The following is an 18,311-nucleotide window of genomic DNA, read 5'->3' on the forward strand; positions in this document are numbered from 1 at the left end:
TTTTTTTTTTTTTTCTTTTCTTTTCTTTTCTTTTTTTAAATGTATTTGGTACAGGGTCTCACTATACAACTCAGACTCATTGTGATCTTCCTATTTTCAGCCTCCCCAGTGCTGGGATTACAGGTATGTGCCACCATGCCCAGTCTTGGTGGCTGGTTCAGCACATCCAAGGGCAAGGTCAGTGCAGTCTGTGGTGCCAGGGATCAATCCAGGTCCCTGCGCTTGCCTAACCAAGCACTTAATCATGGACTATTTTTTATTTTCACTTTTGATTTCTCACACTGGAGAAACAACATGGTATTTACATCATATATTTCTAATTTATTTCACTTGAGTATAGTCTCAAGGTGCATTCATTTACATAGCAATGTCTCAAGTTCACCCTTCTTCAAGGCTGAGTAGCACCCCATTGTATAAAAAAACACATCTTCTTTATCCATTCATCGACTGGTGGGCATCTGGGCTGTTTCCATGATGTAGCTATTATAAACCGTGCCACTAAAAACATGGGTGTGCATATATTGTATGCTTTTATAGTATGATGCTTTGAATTTAGGGGGGAAGAGTCCAAGAAGGGGAATTTCTGGGTTGAATGGAACCTCTAGTTTTAGTTTTTTGAGGACTCTACACTCTGATTTCCACAGTAGAGACAGTCCTAACTTACAATGGTTCAAGTTATAATTTTTTATTTTATCACTGTATGAAAGCCATTTGCATTCAGTAGAAATCAGTCTTCAAAGTTTGAATGTTTTTTATTTTCCTAGGTTAGTGATGTGATATGCTCTAGTAATGTTAGGCACTGACAGCAACTTAAGCTCCCAGCTCCTAGTCATCCATGTGATCACAAGGGTAAACAACAGGGCTGAGGAGATAGCCTGGAGGTCTAAGGGTCAAGCACAAGGTCCTCAGTTTGATCCCCAGTACTGCATCCTGTGCTGGCGTATGAAACTATTTATTTATTTATTTTTAGTTCTTTAAGACTGGGTCTCACTATGTAGTTCATAGCTGGCCTCAAACTCACAGCAATCCTCCTGCCTCTGTCTCCCAAGTACTGAGATTACAGGCATGCACCACTAAGCTGGGTATGAAATACATTTTCAATTTACAACAGTCCATATCATCATCTTAAGTCTAGGAGCTTCTATATTTGAAGGACAAAATGAATAAACAGTACAAACTACACATACTGTGATAAATGTAATGTTGGATGTTTGAGTGAATGGATCAGGCAAGAGAAAAGGGCAAAACATAAACAAGAGGCACTACTGCTCACTATTTCTGTACGTGCTCACTTTTCTATATTCTTTATTCAAGCTCAGATCTCTGCAGTATCTAACTGATTTCTTCTTTTACCACCAAACTGATCCTTCCAAAAATAACTTGCACACTTCTACCAGATGTGAGCTTTCAGAGATACCAATCTGGTCACGTTATTCCTCTGCTCAAAGCTGGTGGCTTCCTAAAGCCCAAGCATCTTAGCATGACGTTCAAGAAGCCTCTCCAATCTCATTACTTCTACCGTCCTACATTTAACCTATACTCTAGAATATTGCATGTTGCTTAATGCCTCCAAGTCTATGTATATCTTTTCTTTTTGTTGGGCCATTCTTCTATACCTCACAGACTTTGACTATCTTTAATCCTCAGTAACAAATCAAGTGTCCTCTCCATTAAGTCTTTAATGATTTCCCAAGCTGGGCCCATCATTTCTCCTCCTGTGTCACTACAGTACTTAAAATATACAATTTGTTCCCATGTCTGTTTTGCCCTACAAGACTAGTGATATCCCTGAAAGCAAGAATTATATCTTCATACTGTGTCTCTAGCATAGTAACTGGCATACACTAGCACTCATTAATTGAGTAAAGGAATGCATAAAGATATCTAACTTTCTCAGCTCAGCACTAACATCAACCTTAACACTTGAGGGATTCCTCTCCCCATTAGACTATAAACTCCTGAAACAGAAATGGTCATTCATTCATTCACAATTTTCCAAAAGCAAAGTACTTGACATAATTAAATGAGTGAGAGAGAGAGACAAACAGACACACACACACACACACACACACACACACACACACACAGGGAGAGAGGGAAGGAGAGAAAAGAGGGAGGGGGAGGGAGGGAGGGGCAGGACTTACACTCGCTGCCTCTCCTTTCTCCAGTCTCCCCCCAGCTACCCAGGACCAAAAGCCCCATAGTCAGAGTCAGGAATCCTCCTGGGAAACTGTACTTTAGAGGGAACTAATGAGTTTATGTTTACTTACAGACTTTCCTCTGAGGAGTACAGATAATAAATGACTTCAAGAAGGGAAAACACAAGAAATAAAGAGAACAGCTTCCATGGAATAAGCATTCAGGCCAAAAAGCATCAGCTGTGCCAAATTAACATTTTCTTGAGGCATTCTCTAACAGTGCTAGTGTCTCCAAAAGTCAGAAATGGCAAGCAGAATCTAGAAAAAGATGTGATAAGGACTAAAAAGTTGAAGCTATGCAGAAATAAGAATTCCAACCCGATCTTAAGAAATAATGCAGCAGAGGTATTCCAAGAGGGAGTAGGCGGACCTTGGAAAAGACAACCTATTATTAGAGGATTTTTTTTTAAAAAAAAGGTATGTATTAGAGGAATTTAAACACAGAGTGGGTGACCACTAGGGGGTTCCAGCATGAGTGGATGGAATAGAATTAAAATTTAGGTTCAATAAACATTTCAATACCTACTCTATGTTAGCCACTATGCGAGATTAGGTGTTGGGAACACAAAGATATGGTGCTAGTCCCTTAAAGAGTTCACTGCCTAATGGGGAAAGTGAAACCTGATAAGTGCTGATAGAAATGTCTACAGGTACAATGGGAGCAGAAAGTAAGACCTCAGATTCTGTGCCCATGACTCACTCATAAGGAACAATATGGTATTAATTAAACAGAGATGCTTCATAAGCCCTTTATAGAAAATAATGATAGGGCTACTGTCTGACCCCAAGTAAAGATACTAAATGTGTCAGTTAAACTTGGCAAAGTAGTTCATTCTTCTTCAATCCTGAGTGGAACCCATACCTACAGGTGTTTTGCTTATTCAATAAGTATGCTGAGATTTGCTACATGTCAAGCACTGAGCAAGGCACTGAGAAACGTACAAAGACCACAAAGGCAGTTCCCTCAGTTAAGGAGTTAAAACATCCCTCTTCATCTTTCCTTCCTTCTCTCCTATCCCCCTTTACTAACCAGATGACATCTTAAATACCACCTGGAAATAGATGAGCTATATTAAGCCACAAAGGTGAGCTGGGCATGGAACATCATTACTATAAACCAGATAGGAATCTATCAGGGAACAGCACTCTGTATTTCAAAGTCAAAAGTTACAGAACTGAAGGTTGTACCTAAGCCCTTTTGTCTACTCCTCCAATACCATTTTTCCCTCTTTCATCACAGCATTTTTTTAATCCTAGTATTATTACCAAAGATTATTAAAAATAATTAAATCTTCATTCCTTCATTCACTGATTACTATTTTTTAATATCTAATAGGCACTGCAGGAAACACAAGACAAAGTAAAACTTGGGGAGACAGAACTTTCAAAGTTGCAAATACCCTCTAAATTCACCTAGTCTATAAGTTTATCAAAGAACTAAATTAGATAGTTGAAACCTTTCCCAAGTTCATATATTCATACAATGAGTCATAATCTATGCCACGCACCAGAGAAATAAGAATGAACAAGACTTTCAGGGAGAACACACTGGTGGGAGTAATAAATAGCATTATCTCAATCAAATTATTATAGACATTTAAGTTAGATAGAAATTAATACAGTTAGACAGAAGTCAGAGAGAGATTGGGCCCTCATGGTGGGAGTCTGCACAAAAATAGACATCAAGATGGCACAATGAGGGCCAGTCTGTTAGCTCAGCAGACTAAACCATCTGCTTAGGCAGAGCACAGTGGCCAGGGTTCGATCCTGCCAGCCCTGCTGCCAGGGCACACTGAGACATTGACTGAGACTGGGCATGGTGGTGCGCACTTGTAATCCCAGCACTTGGGAGGCTGAAAACAGGAGAATCACTATGAGTCCAATCTATGTAGTAAGACTCTGTAGACCTTGTAGCAAATACAGGGAAAAAAAAAAAAAAAAAAAAGATGGCACAATGGCAGGCGTGGTGGCACATGCCTGTAATTCTAGCACTTGGTGGCTGAGACAAGAGAATTGCCACAAGTGCCTGGACTACATCCTGAGTTCAAGAGTAGCCTGGACTACAAAGTGAGACCCTATCTCAAAACACTTTAAAAAAAAAAAAAAAGGCAATGGCCAGATCTACATACTTCCCTAAGGGATAAACAGCAATTTGAAACTACTATAAATAACACCACATGGTCCAGTAAGTCCAGATAAGCATCAGACCCCCCAGGATGCTGCCTACAGCATCTGGATACCCCTACCACAAAAATGCCTTTCGTTTTTGCATGTACCCTTCCATGTGACTCGTTTCCCTACCACAGCATTATTAGAGCTCAGCAGCTATACTTGTATCCTATAGGTTGACTGCAATTTAATCCACACTGTACCCATATTGTAACTGCTGTATAAATTACAACTGACAAAGGGCCTTGGTAGCCACCCATTTGGGACCCCTCCTGAAAATTCAGGAGTTATTGTTCTTCCTCTTATTTCCAATAAACTCTTTATCCTCCCCCGCTTCGGTTCACCACTTCATTCCTCAATGTTGCAAGACCATAAACTCAGCACATCTGATATCTACCAGGTTGGGAGTTACATTGCTCCTATATCAAAATCAACTCTAAACAAAATCCCATACATATATGGTAGAAAGGTATGTCCAGTGTGGAACAGGAGAGGAAGTAGATAGTATTCCTACTGCCCAGAGAAGTGAAAAGCAAAGATGCTCTTGGATGAGACACTAAAGAGATGGTCTTGGTCTGTTGATCATGGTCTTAGATTTGAACTTCAGATCAGTCACCTGACTATATGATGCCGTACAAGTTGCTTAAGTTCTCTATACCTCGGTTTCTGTAGAATGGGATAACAATAATAATACCTACAACAGTACTGGACAATGTATATAAAACACGTGGCATAGAGTAAGTTCTCTGTATTATTGTACTTTCAGCATTCTCCCTCAGCTGTGCCCTGGCCTCAGAATACTTCTTAACACATTTTTTTTTTTTTTTTTGGTCTTTTTGAGACAGGGTCTCAATATGCAGTTCAGTCTGACTGTGATCTCACTTAGTAGCTCAGGCAGGTCTCAAACTCACAATGATCCTCGTGAGTGCTGGGATAACAGACATACACCACCATGCCTGACTTTCAACATACTCTTCTTAGGCATCTATTGCCCATCAGCTGGTTATCTCTAGGATAAAACAAACTTGCTATTCTTACTCTAGGATCTGGGTCTGTATCTTATTACTACTGTAGTGTTTATTTTTTCCCTCTAATATACTATAATGCTACTAATCATTTTACTTACCTTAAAAAAAGCCCAAAGATAGTCACATATCCAAGATGGAGCTTCTGTAACACATGCCTCAATCCCTCAATAAGATCTTGGCCTGAACCAAGAATCCCTAGGGAAGAAAATCCCTGGAAACAAGGCACACATATCAGACGTCTACAGGGAGAGAGCCACAGGAGGGAAAAAGAACAAACAAACCAGTGATTACTGCTTTGAAGCAGTGGATGGGAACTCCCACAGCCTGCCTGCCAGTTTAACTAACCTGGCTGGAAAGGAGATAGTAGTTGCATTGTCATTTCCTCCTTGATGTACTCAAGGTACCCATTACACTGTAACAGCTCCCGTAACATATGTTTTGCTTATGTATCAGTCCTCTATCTACACTACTGGCATTATACTTTATCTGTCTTGGTATTGACATAACAGCACAATGTCTGGTACTGAGGGAAAGGTGCTTCAGAAGAGCTTCTTGTGATTGTGCATTGCATAGGGAATCAAACCCAAGGCCTTACATATAAGGCAAGCCTCTTGTCTACCACAGAGCTAGCCTCCTAGCCCAGTGTTCAGATGTTTGATGAATACATTGATAAATGAAGGAACAAACTCACAGAGAAAAATATAAAAGGCAAGGGAAAAGTTAGAGGTGTAGATATTAGGAAGGTTGAGAAACTAAGTGAGCCTTAGGCTAGCACTCTAAAAAACGGGAAGGATTAGAAAGAAGTATTCTACACAAACCAGAAAGCACCAACAAAGACTGATTGATCAGAAATGTGCACAGTATGTTATAGCCAGAAAGAGCCCGAAACATGATTTAGACCAACAGTTCAATTATCATAGAGATGCTATAAGTTCTAAATAAAAGCTGTTATTACTAGTCAAAAACAATCATCAAATACTTGTCAGGTGCCTAGCATATGCACATTTTGAATGAAGAGAATAAGCAAGCTAGACTTTAACTTTAGTCTCTCATGAAGTTTAGTCTAGAGCAATAATGGCAAACCTTTTAGAGGCTGAGTGGCAATCCACAGCCATACCATCCTGAATGTACCCGATCTCCTCTGATCTCGGAGACTGAGTGGCAAACTGCAATCTAAAACCCACTTATTTAACACAAACTGCCAATGCTGCGATTAAACCTGAATACAGAGGTTTTAGTTTACAAAAACTAAATTAACATCTTTTGTCTTAAAAGAAAAACACAATTAACACATGTACTATAGGTTCACCACTGGCCTAGTGCAAAAGACAGACAATTACAGTAATGCTTGGTAGGACTGGACTAAAGAACAGAGAGCACTGAAGGAACAGAAAGCTCATTTAATCAGAGGGCCAAAAGAGAGCTCCTTGCTTTGTTTGTCTGCAGTTTGGATATTTAAATTGAGGAGCAACCAACACTTCAGAATCTGAAAATATAGACTTAAATCTTAGTGACACCTCTCAGTAGTTGCTCTCAGAATTCTAGGAAGCTTAGTTTTTTAAATTATAAATAGGGACTAGTAGGAGAACCTGAAGAACTCAAGGTTCTTGAGTTCGGGGGTGGCGGCGCATGCCTGTAATCCTAGCGCTCAGAAGGCTAACACAGAAGGATCACTACAAATTTGGGGCCATGATGAGATACAAAGACAATTTGAGGCCAGCCTGAACTGCATAGTGAGACTCTGTGTCAAAATGACCAAACAAGCGGCTGGGTAGATAGCTTGGTGGTCTCAGTGCCCGCCTGGCAAGTGCAAGGACCTGGGTTTGAACCCCAGTACTGCATGCCGTGTACCAAATAAATAAATAGATTTTTAAAAAGACCAAAAAAAAGAATTTGTGGTTCAAAAATCCTCAATCTCAGTTACTCATCAAATATACTGCACCAATTAAGATAATTAAGGCCATGCAATTTTAAATTACCTAATCCTACTGCACAGATAGTAGAGTTAGAAATGGAAACAAGGGGCTCAGCACAGCATAGGCACAACTGTGGCCTATGCTGGGTTTGAATCCGTATTTCCTTACTCACAAACTATAAAATCCTGGGACAGCTTCTTAACTTTACTATCCTCAGCTTCCTCACGTACAAGATGGGGTTAACACCATCTAACACATACAACTTACACGTGCTGGATGGGCTTGTTTGTGGCAAGGACTCAATCTCTATCATGCTCAATATCAAACACAGGACCTTTGCAACAAGCTCTCTTCTTTTTTGTGTGTAACAGGGTCTTGTTAAGTTACTACATTGCCTAGGCTGGGCTCAAATTTGCCACCCTTCTGCCTCAGTGCTACAGTGCTGGGATTACAGGAATGCATCACCAATCTAGGCAGCCTTTCCTAAATCTTTGCTAGTCACCTCTCACGTAGAAATTACTAACAATGCCTAAACTGTCTCTCAGCTTCTCAAGAAAGTAATGATGAAATCAGCCTCCCCAAAAGGAAAGAAATGAATGAACTGCATCCTATACTATGTTTCATTGTAACCTTTGATTGTAACAGGTACAATATACTAGGCTCTAAAGTAGGGTCTAGCAACCAAGCAGAAAGTGCAACAGGGAGCAACTCTGATGTCACATGCAAATCACTGCTTTTTTGGGAAGCTCAATCTTTACTTTTTTAGCTCAAACCCACCTTATCTTGTTTTTTCTTCAATCAGATTGTACTGGTACATTATTTTTTAAAAAATTAATTATTTGATACAGGGTCTCGCTACACAGTTCAGACTCTTAGTGATCCTACTGTCTCAGCCTCCCCAATGCTGGGATTACAGGCATGCGCTACCATGCCGAGTCTAGGGTCGGGTATGGTGTGCCTGGGGTTCCAGGGCCGTCAGTATCAAGGATCAAACCCAGGTCCTTGTGCTTCCCAGGCAGGCGCTTAGACCACCGAGCTATCTCCCCAGCCCATATTAGTACATTTTAGATCTACAAAATGATCACATTCATCATAGAGAATTTGTACCTGTCCATGATATAACTTGACTCCTTTTCTTTTCTCATTCCTCTACCCTCCCTTCAACCCCTCCTCCCCTATTTACAAAGCACTGCTTCCATTTTTTCCTTCTGTTATTTTATTTCATTTTACTTTTCCCTTCTTTCCTTTCCTCCTGCCCCCGCCCTTCTTTCCTCCCTATTTGAACATTTATTTCCTATTCCACAATACCTATTATACATCTTGGTCCTTATTTACACTTTCGGTTTCTCACACCAGAAAACCAATGTGGTATTTACACATATGCATCTTATGTATTTCACTTAACAATATGGCCTCAGGTGCATTCATTTACCTAGGAATGTCTCGCGCTTATCCTACTTTATGGCAGAGAAGCCCACGTTTTCTTTTCTTTTTTCGAAACAGGGTCTTGCTGTATAGTGTAGGTTGGCCTTGAACTCTTTATGTAGCCGAGGCTTGCCTACACTTGCAGCAATCCTCCTGCCTCACCTCCCAAGTGCTGGGATTACAGGCATGCGCTACCATGCCTATACCCATCTTTACCATACAGACACCAATGAGTTCCCCTAGCAGACTGCAGGTTTGTTTGTGTGTGTTTGTGTGTGTGTGTGTGTGTGTGTGTGTGTGTGTGTGTGTGCAGGGTTTCACTATGCTGCTCAGACTTGTACTGAGCCTCCTAATTTCTGCCTCCCTAGTGCTGGAATTACAGGCGTGTGCCACCACTCCCGGACTCCATCACCGGCTCAGTGCAACCAGGGGTGGGCTGACACAGCATGAGGTGCCAGGGATCAAACCCTGGCCCCTGGGCTTACCTAAGCAAGCACTTAGTCTGCTGAGCTATATGGCCAGCCCTCAGATTGCAGTTCTTATCTTCCTATGTTACTGCACCTGTACAGCAATTATCTATTAGCACTGTAATAGGCTATTTGCATATCTCCTTACTGAATTATAAAAGATTCTGTTTTAGTCATCTTTGAATTCACAATACACAACACACAGTAGAGCCCCATAACTCCATATTAAATGATTTATTTTGCCTACTCTTTCACTAGTAAATGGTAAACAGAAAGAAGTAGGTAGACATTAAGGGAAACTTGCACACACAACTTAAAGTCTGCCAGACCAGATCTCTGTTCTTTCAGATTGAAGGGGAAGACTGTTTTTGCTTCTCAGAAGTACTTTCTTAAACACACACAGAGAAGGACAGAATGAGTTTCTATAGAATTTCCAGACATTAGGATGTCTTAAATGAAAATGTCTTAAATGAAAATTTTCATTTTTCTCCTTTTCTAAAACTTTTGCTCTTTATCTCTGTTAACCCTGATATATATAACTAAATCTTTCTTTCAAAGAGACAAATGTGCATGGGGAGATAGCTGCTTGGCAAGCTCAAAGACTCGAGTTCGATGCCCTGTAATACCTGCTGTGCCAGCCCCAAAACCCCAGACACTCTGTGCCAGCCACAAAACCAGGCGTAGTGGCACATGCCTGCAATCCCAGCACTGGGGAGACTGAGACAGGAGGATCACTGAGTCTTAGCTGCGTAGCAAGACCCTATATCAAATAAATAAATAATTTTAAAAAGAGACAGATGCAACCGTCTAAAAGAAACCCCCCAACTAACAAACCGTAAGTAATAACTTCAACACAGTATATATTCTTTTCCAGGTGCTTTCAAATATATCTTATTGAACTACAGCCAAATGTAATAACAGCAACATAAAGCTAGAAGGGCCCTTGAAGGTCATTTCCACAACCACCCTCCCTCACCAACCAATACTCAAACACCTCTAGTCTCCAGTGATTGGGAGATAGGGAACTACAGTCCTAAATTAATTCTCCTGTGCTTGGACCACCTGCCAATTTCTCAGTCTCTTCCCTCAACTATTATGATCCCAAATATTTATACCAACCAAGTGAACCTACCACTGAATAACAGTCCTTGCTTCCTAATTCCACTTCCTCTCTCTGAGCTTCATCATCAGTTCTCCCAACTCTCCTTCCACGAAGGTCAAAGGTTTCTAAGATTCTAACCTCAGAGATCCCACTAGTTCTACCCCTGGCAATCACCTTTCCTCCTATCCCATATGCTGTCCACTGAAAGACCACAAGCAACCCTAATTTTCACTGTCCCTTAGGCCTCAGAATTTTTTCCCCCTTTCCTTTCTCACTTTCTCTCACTGCCTCTTTTAAAACTCATGCCTCCATCCTCCCAGAAGTCCTTCAAAGACCACTGGTAATTCAATCTATCAGTTGTGAAATTCCTATTAAATAGGTAAATACCATCAGAACACTAAAAGTTCACCTTCAGGGAACTCAAAAATGAAAGAGAAAGAGACAGAGACAGACAGACTGAGAGAGATAATGACTGACGACTCTAACAAGCTGGACACAGTAGAGGCAGATGGACCACAAGTTCAAGTACTGCCTGAGCAACTTAGTGAGACCCTGTCTCAAAATAAAAGGTAAATGTATAAATAAAAACGAGGAACTATCATTCATCCTTTTAGATTCAACAAGTCAAGAAAGTCTAGCCCAAATTGAAGTGGTTCCTTCTTAGTGCCACCGTTCTACTCTGCTGCCACGATTACTGGTCTTTTTGTCTGTCTCCCACCACTACTCTGTGGTCTTAACGAGGGGAGGGTCTCTTTTTATTCCTAGCACCTCGCCCAGGACCCAATGCAAAGATGATATTTAGTATTTGTTAAGTGAGTGAGTGGACGATTTCCGGGATACAATAACTCATGCGTTCTTTAGTTGACCAAACTTTATTGAACACAGATCACTGTACAAAGTCCTAAAATGCGAGAATAAACAATAAAATAGTTCCTACGTAAAAATAAGTCAAAGTTGCAACTCTAGTACATAAGCACTTTCCAAGTCTGCATCCTCGACCTGAATGGCAAGCTGAGTCCCCTCAAAACCTGAAAATCCGGCCTCTCGCAGGAGTCCACGCCCCTCTAACTCTTAAATCACCTGTCAACCCTGCAGTCCTACCCTACGACCCCCAAGTAATATCCCAAAATCCTAACACTCCAACTTCCCCAGCAGCTCTCCCTGCCCTCCATGTCCACCCATGAGGACACTGCATATCTTATACCCTCGCGACTGCCACGGGGTCCCCGAGTCAAAAGTCCCTCGCGCACCCGCGCCCCTGTCACCACCTTCTTGTCTCTCAGGATGCCTCCCGTCACTCCTAGGACTCCCTTTCCCAACACCTCACTTTTCCTCCTTTCATTTTCAGGCTGGGTCTCCCCTTTCCTCATCCCCTTACCTCATCTAACTCTCGTTCCGCAGCAGCACCTCCTCCAACATCCACCTCCACCACTGCCGCCATCTTCAAGGCTCGCCCCCTCCCCACGTACCCGCGCTAGCCAGCTGCTTCCGCCGCTCAAGGGACCCTAGCCAATCGGTGAGGTGGACTCCAGCCGAGGGGGCGGAGCATCAAGATGGCGGAGACCTGTCAGAGACTAAGAGACCATCTACCTGTTACTCACTTCACTATTAAAGAAGGATCCTGTACATTTCCAAGCTTCGGCAGAAGACATTGTTGGACAATGAAAATTTTGGCTTGTATTATTTTTAGTGCAAATATTTCATCAAGTCCCAGTTTGGAAAGCCAAAGGGGCAAGCCCCTAAATGAGAAATTTTACGACGCTCCCTCACTTGGGCTCTAACGAGCGAGGCGTTGTGATTAAGGACTACATTTCCCAGAATGCACTGAATACGACCTGGAAGTTTACCCTGAGCTCTTGGGACCGGAGAATTGTGAGTGAGAATAGATTTTTAAAAAATTCTTCTACGTGTACTTTTCTGGCTGTAGACCTGGTTTTTTGACTCTATGGGAATCAATTCTCAAGAAACTGTAACTTCTTTAGACCCCAGAACGAATTCTTAAGCTTCGGGAGGCAGAGAGTGGCTCTTTAGAGTCAGAAGACCGAGGTCTTCCGAGAGGGCGGCATTGGCGGGAGAAAGTTTGTGGTGCCAGTTTGAGACGTCGTCTGTGATTCCTTGAGGTTCAAGGTCCTGGGTGAGGAGCGTTGCGGGTTATTGATGGGAAGGGGAGTGCCCGTAAATGATAAGGTGTGGCCATCAAGACTGCTTTTTTACTTTTGTGTGTGTGTGTGTGTGTGTGTGTGTGTGTGTGGTCTTTTTGAGACAGGGTCTCGTTATGTAGTATAAGTTGGCCTTCAATTCACTTTGTAGCCTAGGCTGGCCTCGAACTCCCAGCAATCCTCCTGCCTCAGCCTCTGAGTGCTGGGATTACTGGTGGGCGCCACCACGCCCAGCTCCAAACTGCTTTTTAATTAGGTTGTCTGGCCTCTTCACACATCACGGTACTTTCCATTCCCACATCCTGCGTCCGCAGCTCATACCTATACCCTTCTTACTGAACGCCATCCTCTTTTGCCCTACCCCTTCTTATACCCCCGTGACTTTTTTCTAGGCCCTGTTCTTTGTACTTCTGACTTAGATACCAGATAAGCTTGTAGTTCCTGCTCACACATCTCCAGGACTGTGTCTAGCGAGTGAATAGGACTGGGATAATCCTGTGGATTCACAGAAGACTAAAATGCCAATTAACTTTATTTGGGGCCAACCAGAAATTAAAGGTACTATTGATACCATCTACAGACATCTGATTTACTTAAAAATTATCACATGAAACTTATCAACAGAAGATTATGAACACTAATCTAGTCATTGCAGATTCATTGTTGAGTATGCTCTTATTTACCTCGTTGTTTTGTTTTTTTTAAGATAAAATAACACAGATAATAATTGAATTTAATAGCTCAGCGGATTCAAGCCTCTGCAAGCTGGCGCAGGGGTGGGGGAGATCCCCGGGGTGATGAGACTGCAATTGAGACTGGGTGTGGTGACCAGCGCCTGTGATCCCAGCTCTTGGGAGGCTGTAAATAGGCGGATCACTAGGAGACCTATCAAGTAGTGAGATGCTGAACACCCTGTAGACCCTTCCCTAAAATACAAATAAATAAGTAAATAAATAAAAATATGTATTCTGGATAAGTATCTCTGGTTTAGCAATTTATATTTTAACCTGGTTTATGTTATCTTCAGGTATTGTTATTCATATTTTAATCCACTGGGGTATACTTTTTAAATACATTACAAGGTAGGGTCTACTTTCTTCTTTTTTTTGGCGGAACCGGGGATTGAACTGAGGCCCTTGCGCTTGCCAGGGAAGCACTTATTCCACTGAACCATCTCCCTGGCCCCATGTAAGTTCCTATCTATGAGTCTGTTTCTAGAATCTATTTACTAGTTTTTATAGACAGTATGTTTTAATTAAGTGACTAATTTTTTTCAAAAGATTTAATATCCTGACTCTTAGCACTTTCTTTTTAGAATTGTCTTAGCAGTTTCTAACATGTTATTTATTGATGAATTTGTCATGTTTGCCAGAAATTTCTGCTGGAATTCTGATTTGGATTGTGGACTACTCTTTTAGTGGATATTTACTAATGCCTATTCTCTGATATGCAGGAGGTGAGCATGAAAAGGATCCATAGTCTCAAAAACCTCAGTCCATTACAAGGGGGAACTTGGGCCAAACATGCAAAAATACAAAAAAAAAACAAGAACAGCCTTTGTAAGGGCAAAGATATCTGACAGATTTTTTCTTTTTTTTTAGTGTGTTTAGGACAGGGTCTCTAGGGTCTCACTATGTAGATCAGACTCAGTGGTTCTCCTGTTTTCAGCCTCCCAAGCTCTGGGATTACAGGTGAGCACTGCCACGCCCAGTCTCAGTTGCCGTGTCAGTGCACCCCGGGGGCAGGCCTGGCATGCCACACTGGGGACTGAACCCCATCCACTGCGCCCTGCCTAAGCAGCCACTTTAGTCTGCTGAGCTGGCCGGCCCGATATATGAAAGAATTTGATCCCTTGTGAACAGTAAGCAGTTTGACAAATGATGAACTTCATGCAAATATTTGTATGTGTTTTCACCCCATGTATCCAGCACCTATTACAGTGCTGGTACCTACTAGACAATTCCCAAAAATATTAACTAAATTAAACAGCCAAATTAATACTTATAGAGTCTCAGAGCCACAAGTGCGGTTTGGGTACTGGCTGAATCAGACATCTGTTTGTTGGTGATGAGAAATGGTAAAATTTGTCACATCAAATGACAAACATATGCAGGTGAAATATCCTTTCTTTTTTTTCCTTCAGATTTTTGAAATGTTTGGATATACATTGTAGTAGTTTGGATGGGATGTCAATTGACTGGGTTTCGGTGGATTATGGTGGTTTGGCCTTTGGGTCTTTGTTTTGTCCCTGTTCACTTTCTGTATCCTCAAAGCCATGAATTAAGCATCTTTGCCCCACCACACTCCTCTGCCAATGTGTTTCCAGGGTGAAGCCAGTTACCACAGACTGAATCCTCTTAAACTAAGGGCCAATTAAACCTCTCTGTCTTAGGTGTTTTGAGGGGTCAGGCTCAAGTAATATTTAAGTACTAGGGCCGGCCAAATAGCTCAGTGGTTTAAAGCACCTGGAAGCAGGCACAGGGCCCAGGGTGATCCCTGGGCCTGCTTGCCTACCATGCTGGCCCAGTCCCTGGGACACGCTGAGACAGCAATCCGAGACTGGGCGTAGTGGCATGTGCCTGTTATCACAGCTCTTGGGAGGCTGTAAACGGGGTCACTACAAGTCTGGTCTAGTAATGAGACCCTGAACACCCTGTGGACCCTTCCTTAAAATAAAAAAAATTTAAAAATTTAAGTACTACCAGTTAGCAAGGGAGTTACATACATCCATAAGTCATATAAAAGAGGAATAACTAACCAAAAGTTAATTTAAAATGATTCATTAAACAGAACAAAAGACAATTGTATCGTATATCTAATTAAATATTTGTCATGACATGCCAGTTGCTGCTATGATGTCTCTTGGGTAGATGGTTGTTCAAAAAGAAGGGGGTGGTGAATGAAAGCAAGAGACAGGAAAAGGAATATTGTGGGACTGTCCTGCTTCAAGGTTGTATATGGTGAGATTTTTGGACTTATGTGTAAACATAAGAAGTATGTAATTCTTTATGCCTATTTTTAAAATATATTCTAATTTTTAAATGTTTTTTATCATATTCTGTAGGGACTTAAAGTTCAACATATCAATACTTGATGAAAAATACCTGTTCCATATTATGCCTGAGATGTTTGATATGCAGACAGATAGTGAGGTTAAGCTTAACAGCCTAAGTTGTATGGTAATAACAATAAGCTTGTCTTCTGGATGGTTAACAACCTAAGTTTGCAGACCAAAATTAGAGAAAAAGGAGGGCTGCAAGGAAAGCCAACATTTTGGCCCTAGCCTTCTAAGGTCAATTAAGACTCAGGACATATGAGAACTTGTACTGTAACGTCATGTACCTCGGTAGTGTCCCAAATTTTCTGATCAAGGAAATTATGGGGCCAAAGAGAAAAGTGATCGAGGATGTAGAGTGTGCCTAAGGAGAGTCACATGGTGAGAAAACATTCTCTCAGACTTTCACAGAGAGTACATTGGCCAAGCAATGGCTGTGTCTCATCCACATGGCTGACACTGACAAAGGATCTACAATCTGAGGTACAGGATCTCAGGATAAATCCTGAGGGAATTTCACTGACCTTATCAGACCCAAAAACTACAACTCTTGCTGCATAGGTCCTGCTTTACCTTGGTCTTAACCATCTAGCAGAAAAGTATAAAAACGAAATATAAGAAGTAAAGCCATGCTATTATGTTGAGCTGTAGGGAACTCAGGTCAACAATTTCTGACATTGCCAGTGAAGCGGAAGACCCAATACTATTATGGGCTACTGGACTCTTTTAGAATATTTTGCTGAGTTTACACACCTATAATATTCAAATAACGGAACTTAACCAAAAAAGGGTATACAGATGAATGTCCATTTTGTATCTGTGTATTCAAAGTGGTTAGGATAGATATATAGTTACATTCTCTTAATGAATAGAGTGATTTGTTCTAATGGTGTTTGTAAATAGGTTATCATGTCCACATCTTGTATAGCAATTAACCACTAAGAAGAATATATGCAGTGTATTATTTGTTGAAACTGTACTTCCGATTTGATTTGAAACTGTCTCATTGCTGTTTATCTATAAAACTTTGAAAAAAAAAAAGATTCAGTTTGAACATTTTCAGATAGATTTTCCAAAAAATGACAATAAACATTTTCTCTAATTTTATATTAAAAAAATAATTAAATATTTGTTTCCCATCCTATGTGCTGGGCTCTAGGAATCTAAAGATGAACGATTTAAGGTACAATTCATGCTCTTGGGAGCTCACTTAGGTACAAATCCAATATTAGCATATTAATGTATTTTATCCTTGCTGCTCTGTTGCTTTGAGGTTGGATTCCAGTTGTTTTACATTTGTTGCAGTCTTATGAGGTGCTCCAGATCTGTTCCCTGCTCACCACACTATCAGGCTCATGGTGGTTGTCAGTAATGGTTGAGAGGTTAAGGATATATCGCATGACTTACCTTGCGTCATGCTTGAGGCTATACCATAGGAAGAAACAAAAGAAAAGGGAAGGGGAAGAAGAAAGAGAGAGACAGAAAGAAGAAAGAAAGAAAAAAGGAGAGGCCAACAACTATAAATAACTCCTATTAATCAGAGGAATAGTCACAGTGGTTTTTAGTTGAAAGAAAAGAGAAAGGGTCTCAATATGTAATTGAACTACTATATAGCTCAGAGTGGTCTCAAACTCAAAGTGATCCTTCTGCCTCAGCTTCTCAAGAGCTGGTGTTATAGGCATGAGCTACCCAACTGTGTCCAACCTATAAATAGTTTATTTTTCTTTTGCTCTTTTTCAGGAATAATGTGAGGACTCCTTGTTCTTCTATAAACTGATGAGACCAAAACATAGGCCGTACCAGAGTGGTAACAGAAGAAATCTTGAAAGAAAGCATTTTGCCTTGTACTTGGATAGCTGGTAGACCTGTCATGGCTCCTGTCAAGATCAGCCACGTGGTATCATTTTCCTCTCAGGTAAATTAATGCACAAGTTAGAGATTTAGCTCCACTTACAGGAAACACCCAATCTCATGAAAGGGCCATTGTGTCTTCTCTGGGGATTCCAAATCTAAAGAGAAAAACATCTCTTGCTTTTGGGTGGTTTCCAGAACAATGCTGAAAGCACAAAGAAGTGTTCCCTGGAGTTGATTGTGAAAAAGAAGCACCCTAGGGCTGGAGAGATAGCTCAGGCATCTAAGCACTTGCCTGGCAAGCACAAGGACTGGGGTTCAATCTCCTGTACCACATGCTATGCTGGCTCCAGAACCTTGGGCATACCGTGCCAGCTACCAAAACTGGACATGGTGGCACATACCTGTAATCCCAGCACTAGGGAAGATGAGACAGGAGGATCATTATGAGTCAGAGCTGTGTAGCAAACAAAAGATTTTCTTTTTGACTAAAAAAAGAAAAAAGAAGCACCCTCAGAATTCTACCCATAGTTTGAAGGGAGCTGACAAGTCCCTAGCCCCAACATCTGTATAATGGTCCCAGAAGGATGGTCTGGTCAGTGTCATTGAAAGCAAAGCCATCTCTGACCTGTGAGGGTATCACAACCACCATCAAGAGTGATCTCAGCCTCCTCCTCCTCCTTGGTAATTCCTCCTTTGACTGGCCATACATCCAGGGTTGATCCAGTGTGGGGATTTTTAGAGACCTCCTGTCCTCTTCTCTGTTGTCTTTGCTATATCCATTTACTACTACTCTTTTCCCATTCTCTTACCATGATCTTTTCCAAGGGATGCCATTGGCTACTGGTGGAGAAGTCCACTGCAGCAGTATCATTTGAATAGTGGGATATAGAGAAGTCCTGGCCCCTGAGATTACTTTTTTTTTTTTTTTTTTTTTTTTT

At 41.3% G+C, this 18,311-nt stretch overlaps 2 protein-coding genes across 5 annotated transcripts in view; one reads left to right on the forward strand and one right to left on the reverse strand.

Moving 5' to 3' along the window:
* The window catches only part of Rnf121 (ring finger protein 121), a 78,118-nt gene extending 66,044 nt beyond the window's left edge, over positions 1-12,074 (reverse strand). The window contains exons 1-2 of one of the 2 annotated variants that reach the window (XM_023702049.1): positions 11,684-11,753; positions 5,494-5,606 (exon numbers count right to left, since the gene is read on the reverse strand). Coding sequence is in view for 1 of the 2 variants with exons in the window: in XM_004641953.2 (XP_004642010.1) it covers positions 11,684-11,746 (63 nt within the window). In the remaining variant the exon portion in view is untranslated. Of the gene's footprint in view, positions 1-5,493; positions 5,607-11,683 lie in introns of both variants that reach the window. The other variant, XM_004641953.2, reaches the window with a different exon arrangement.
* A 43-nt stretch (positions 12,075-12,117) lies between these two features.
* LOC105743653 (short transient receptor potential channel 2-like) overlaps positions 12,118-18,311 on the forward strand; it is a 27,222-nt gene continuing 21,028 nt past the window's right edge. For 2 of the 3 annotated variants that reach the window (XM_012517094.2, XM_023702135.1), the window contains exons 1-2: positions 12,118-12,177; positions 17,260-17,434. In XM_012517094.2, the coding sequence (XP_012372548.1) occupies positions 17,390-17,434 (45 nt within the window). In that variant the 5' untranslated portion in view covers positions 12,118-12,177; positions 17,260-17,389. The other variant, XM_023702134.1, reaches the window with a different exon arrangement.

The sequence above is a fragment of the Octodon degus genome, unplaced genomic scaffold (assembly GCF_000260255.1).
Source record: "Octodon degus isolate 3935 unplaced genomic scaffold, OctDeg1.0 scaffold00146, whole genome shotgun sequence".
NCBI classification, from domain to species: domain Eukaryota; kingdom Metazoa; phylum Chordata; class Mammalia; order Rodentia; family Octodontidae; genus Octodon; species Octodon degus.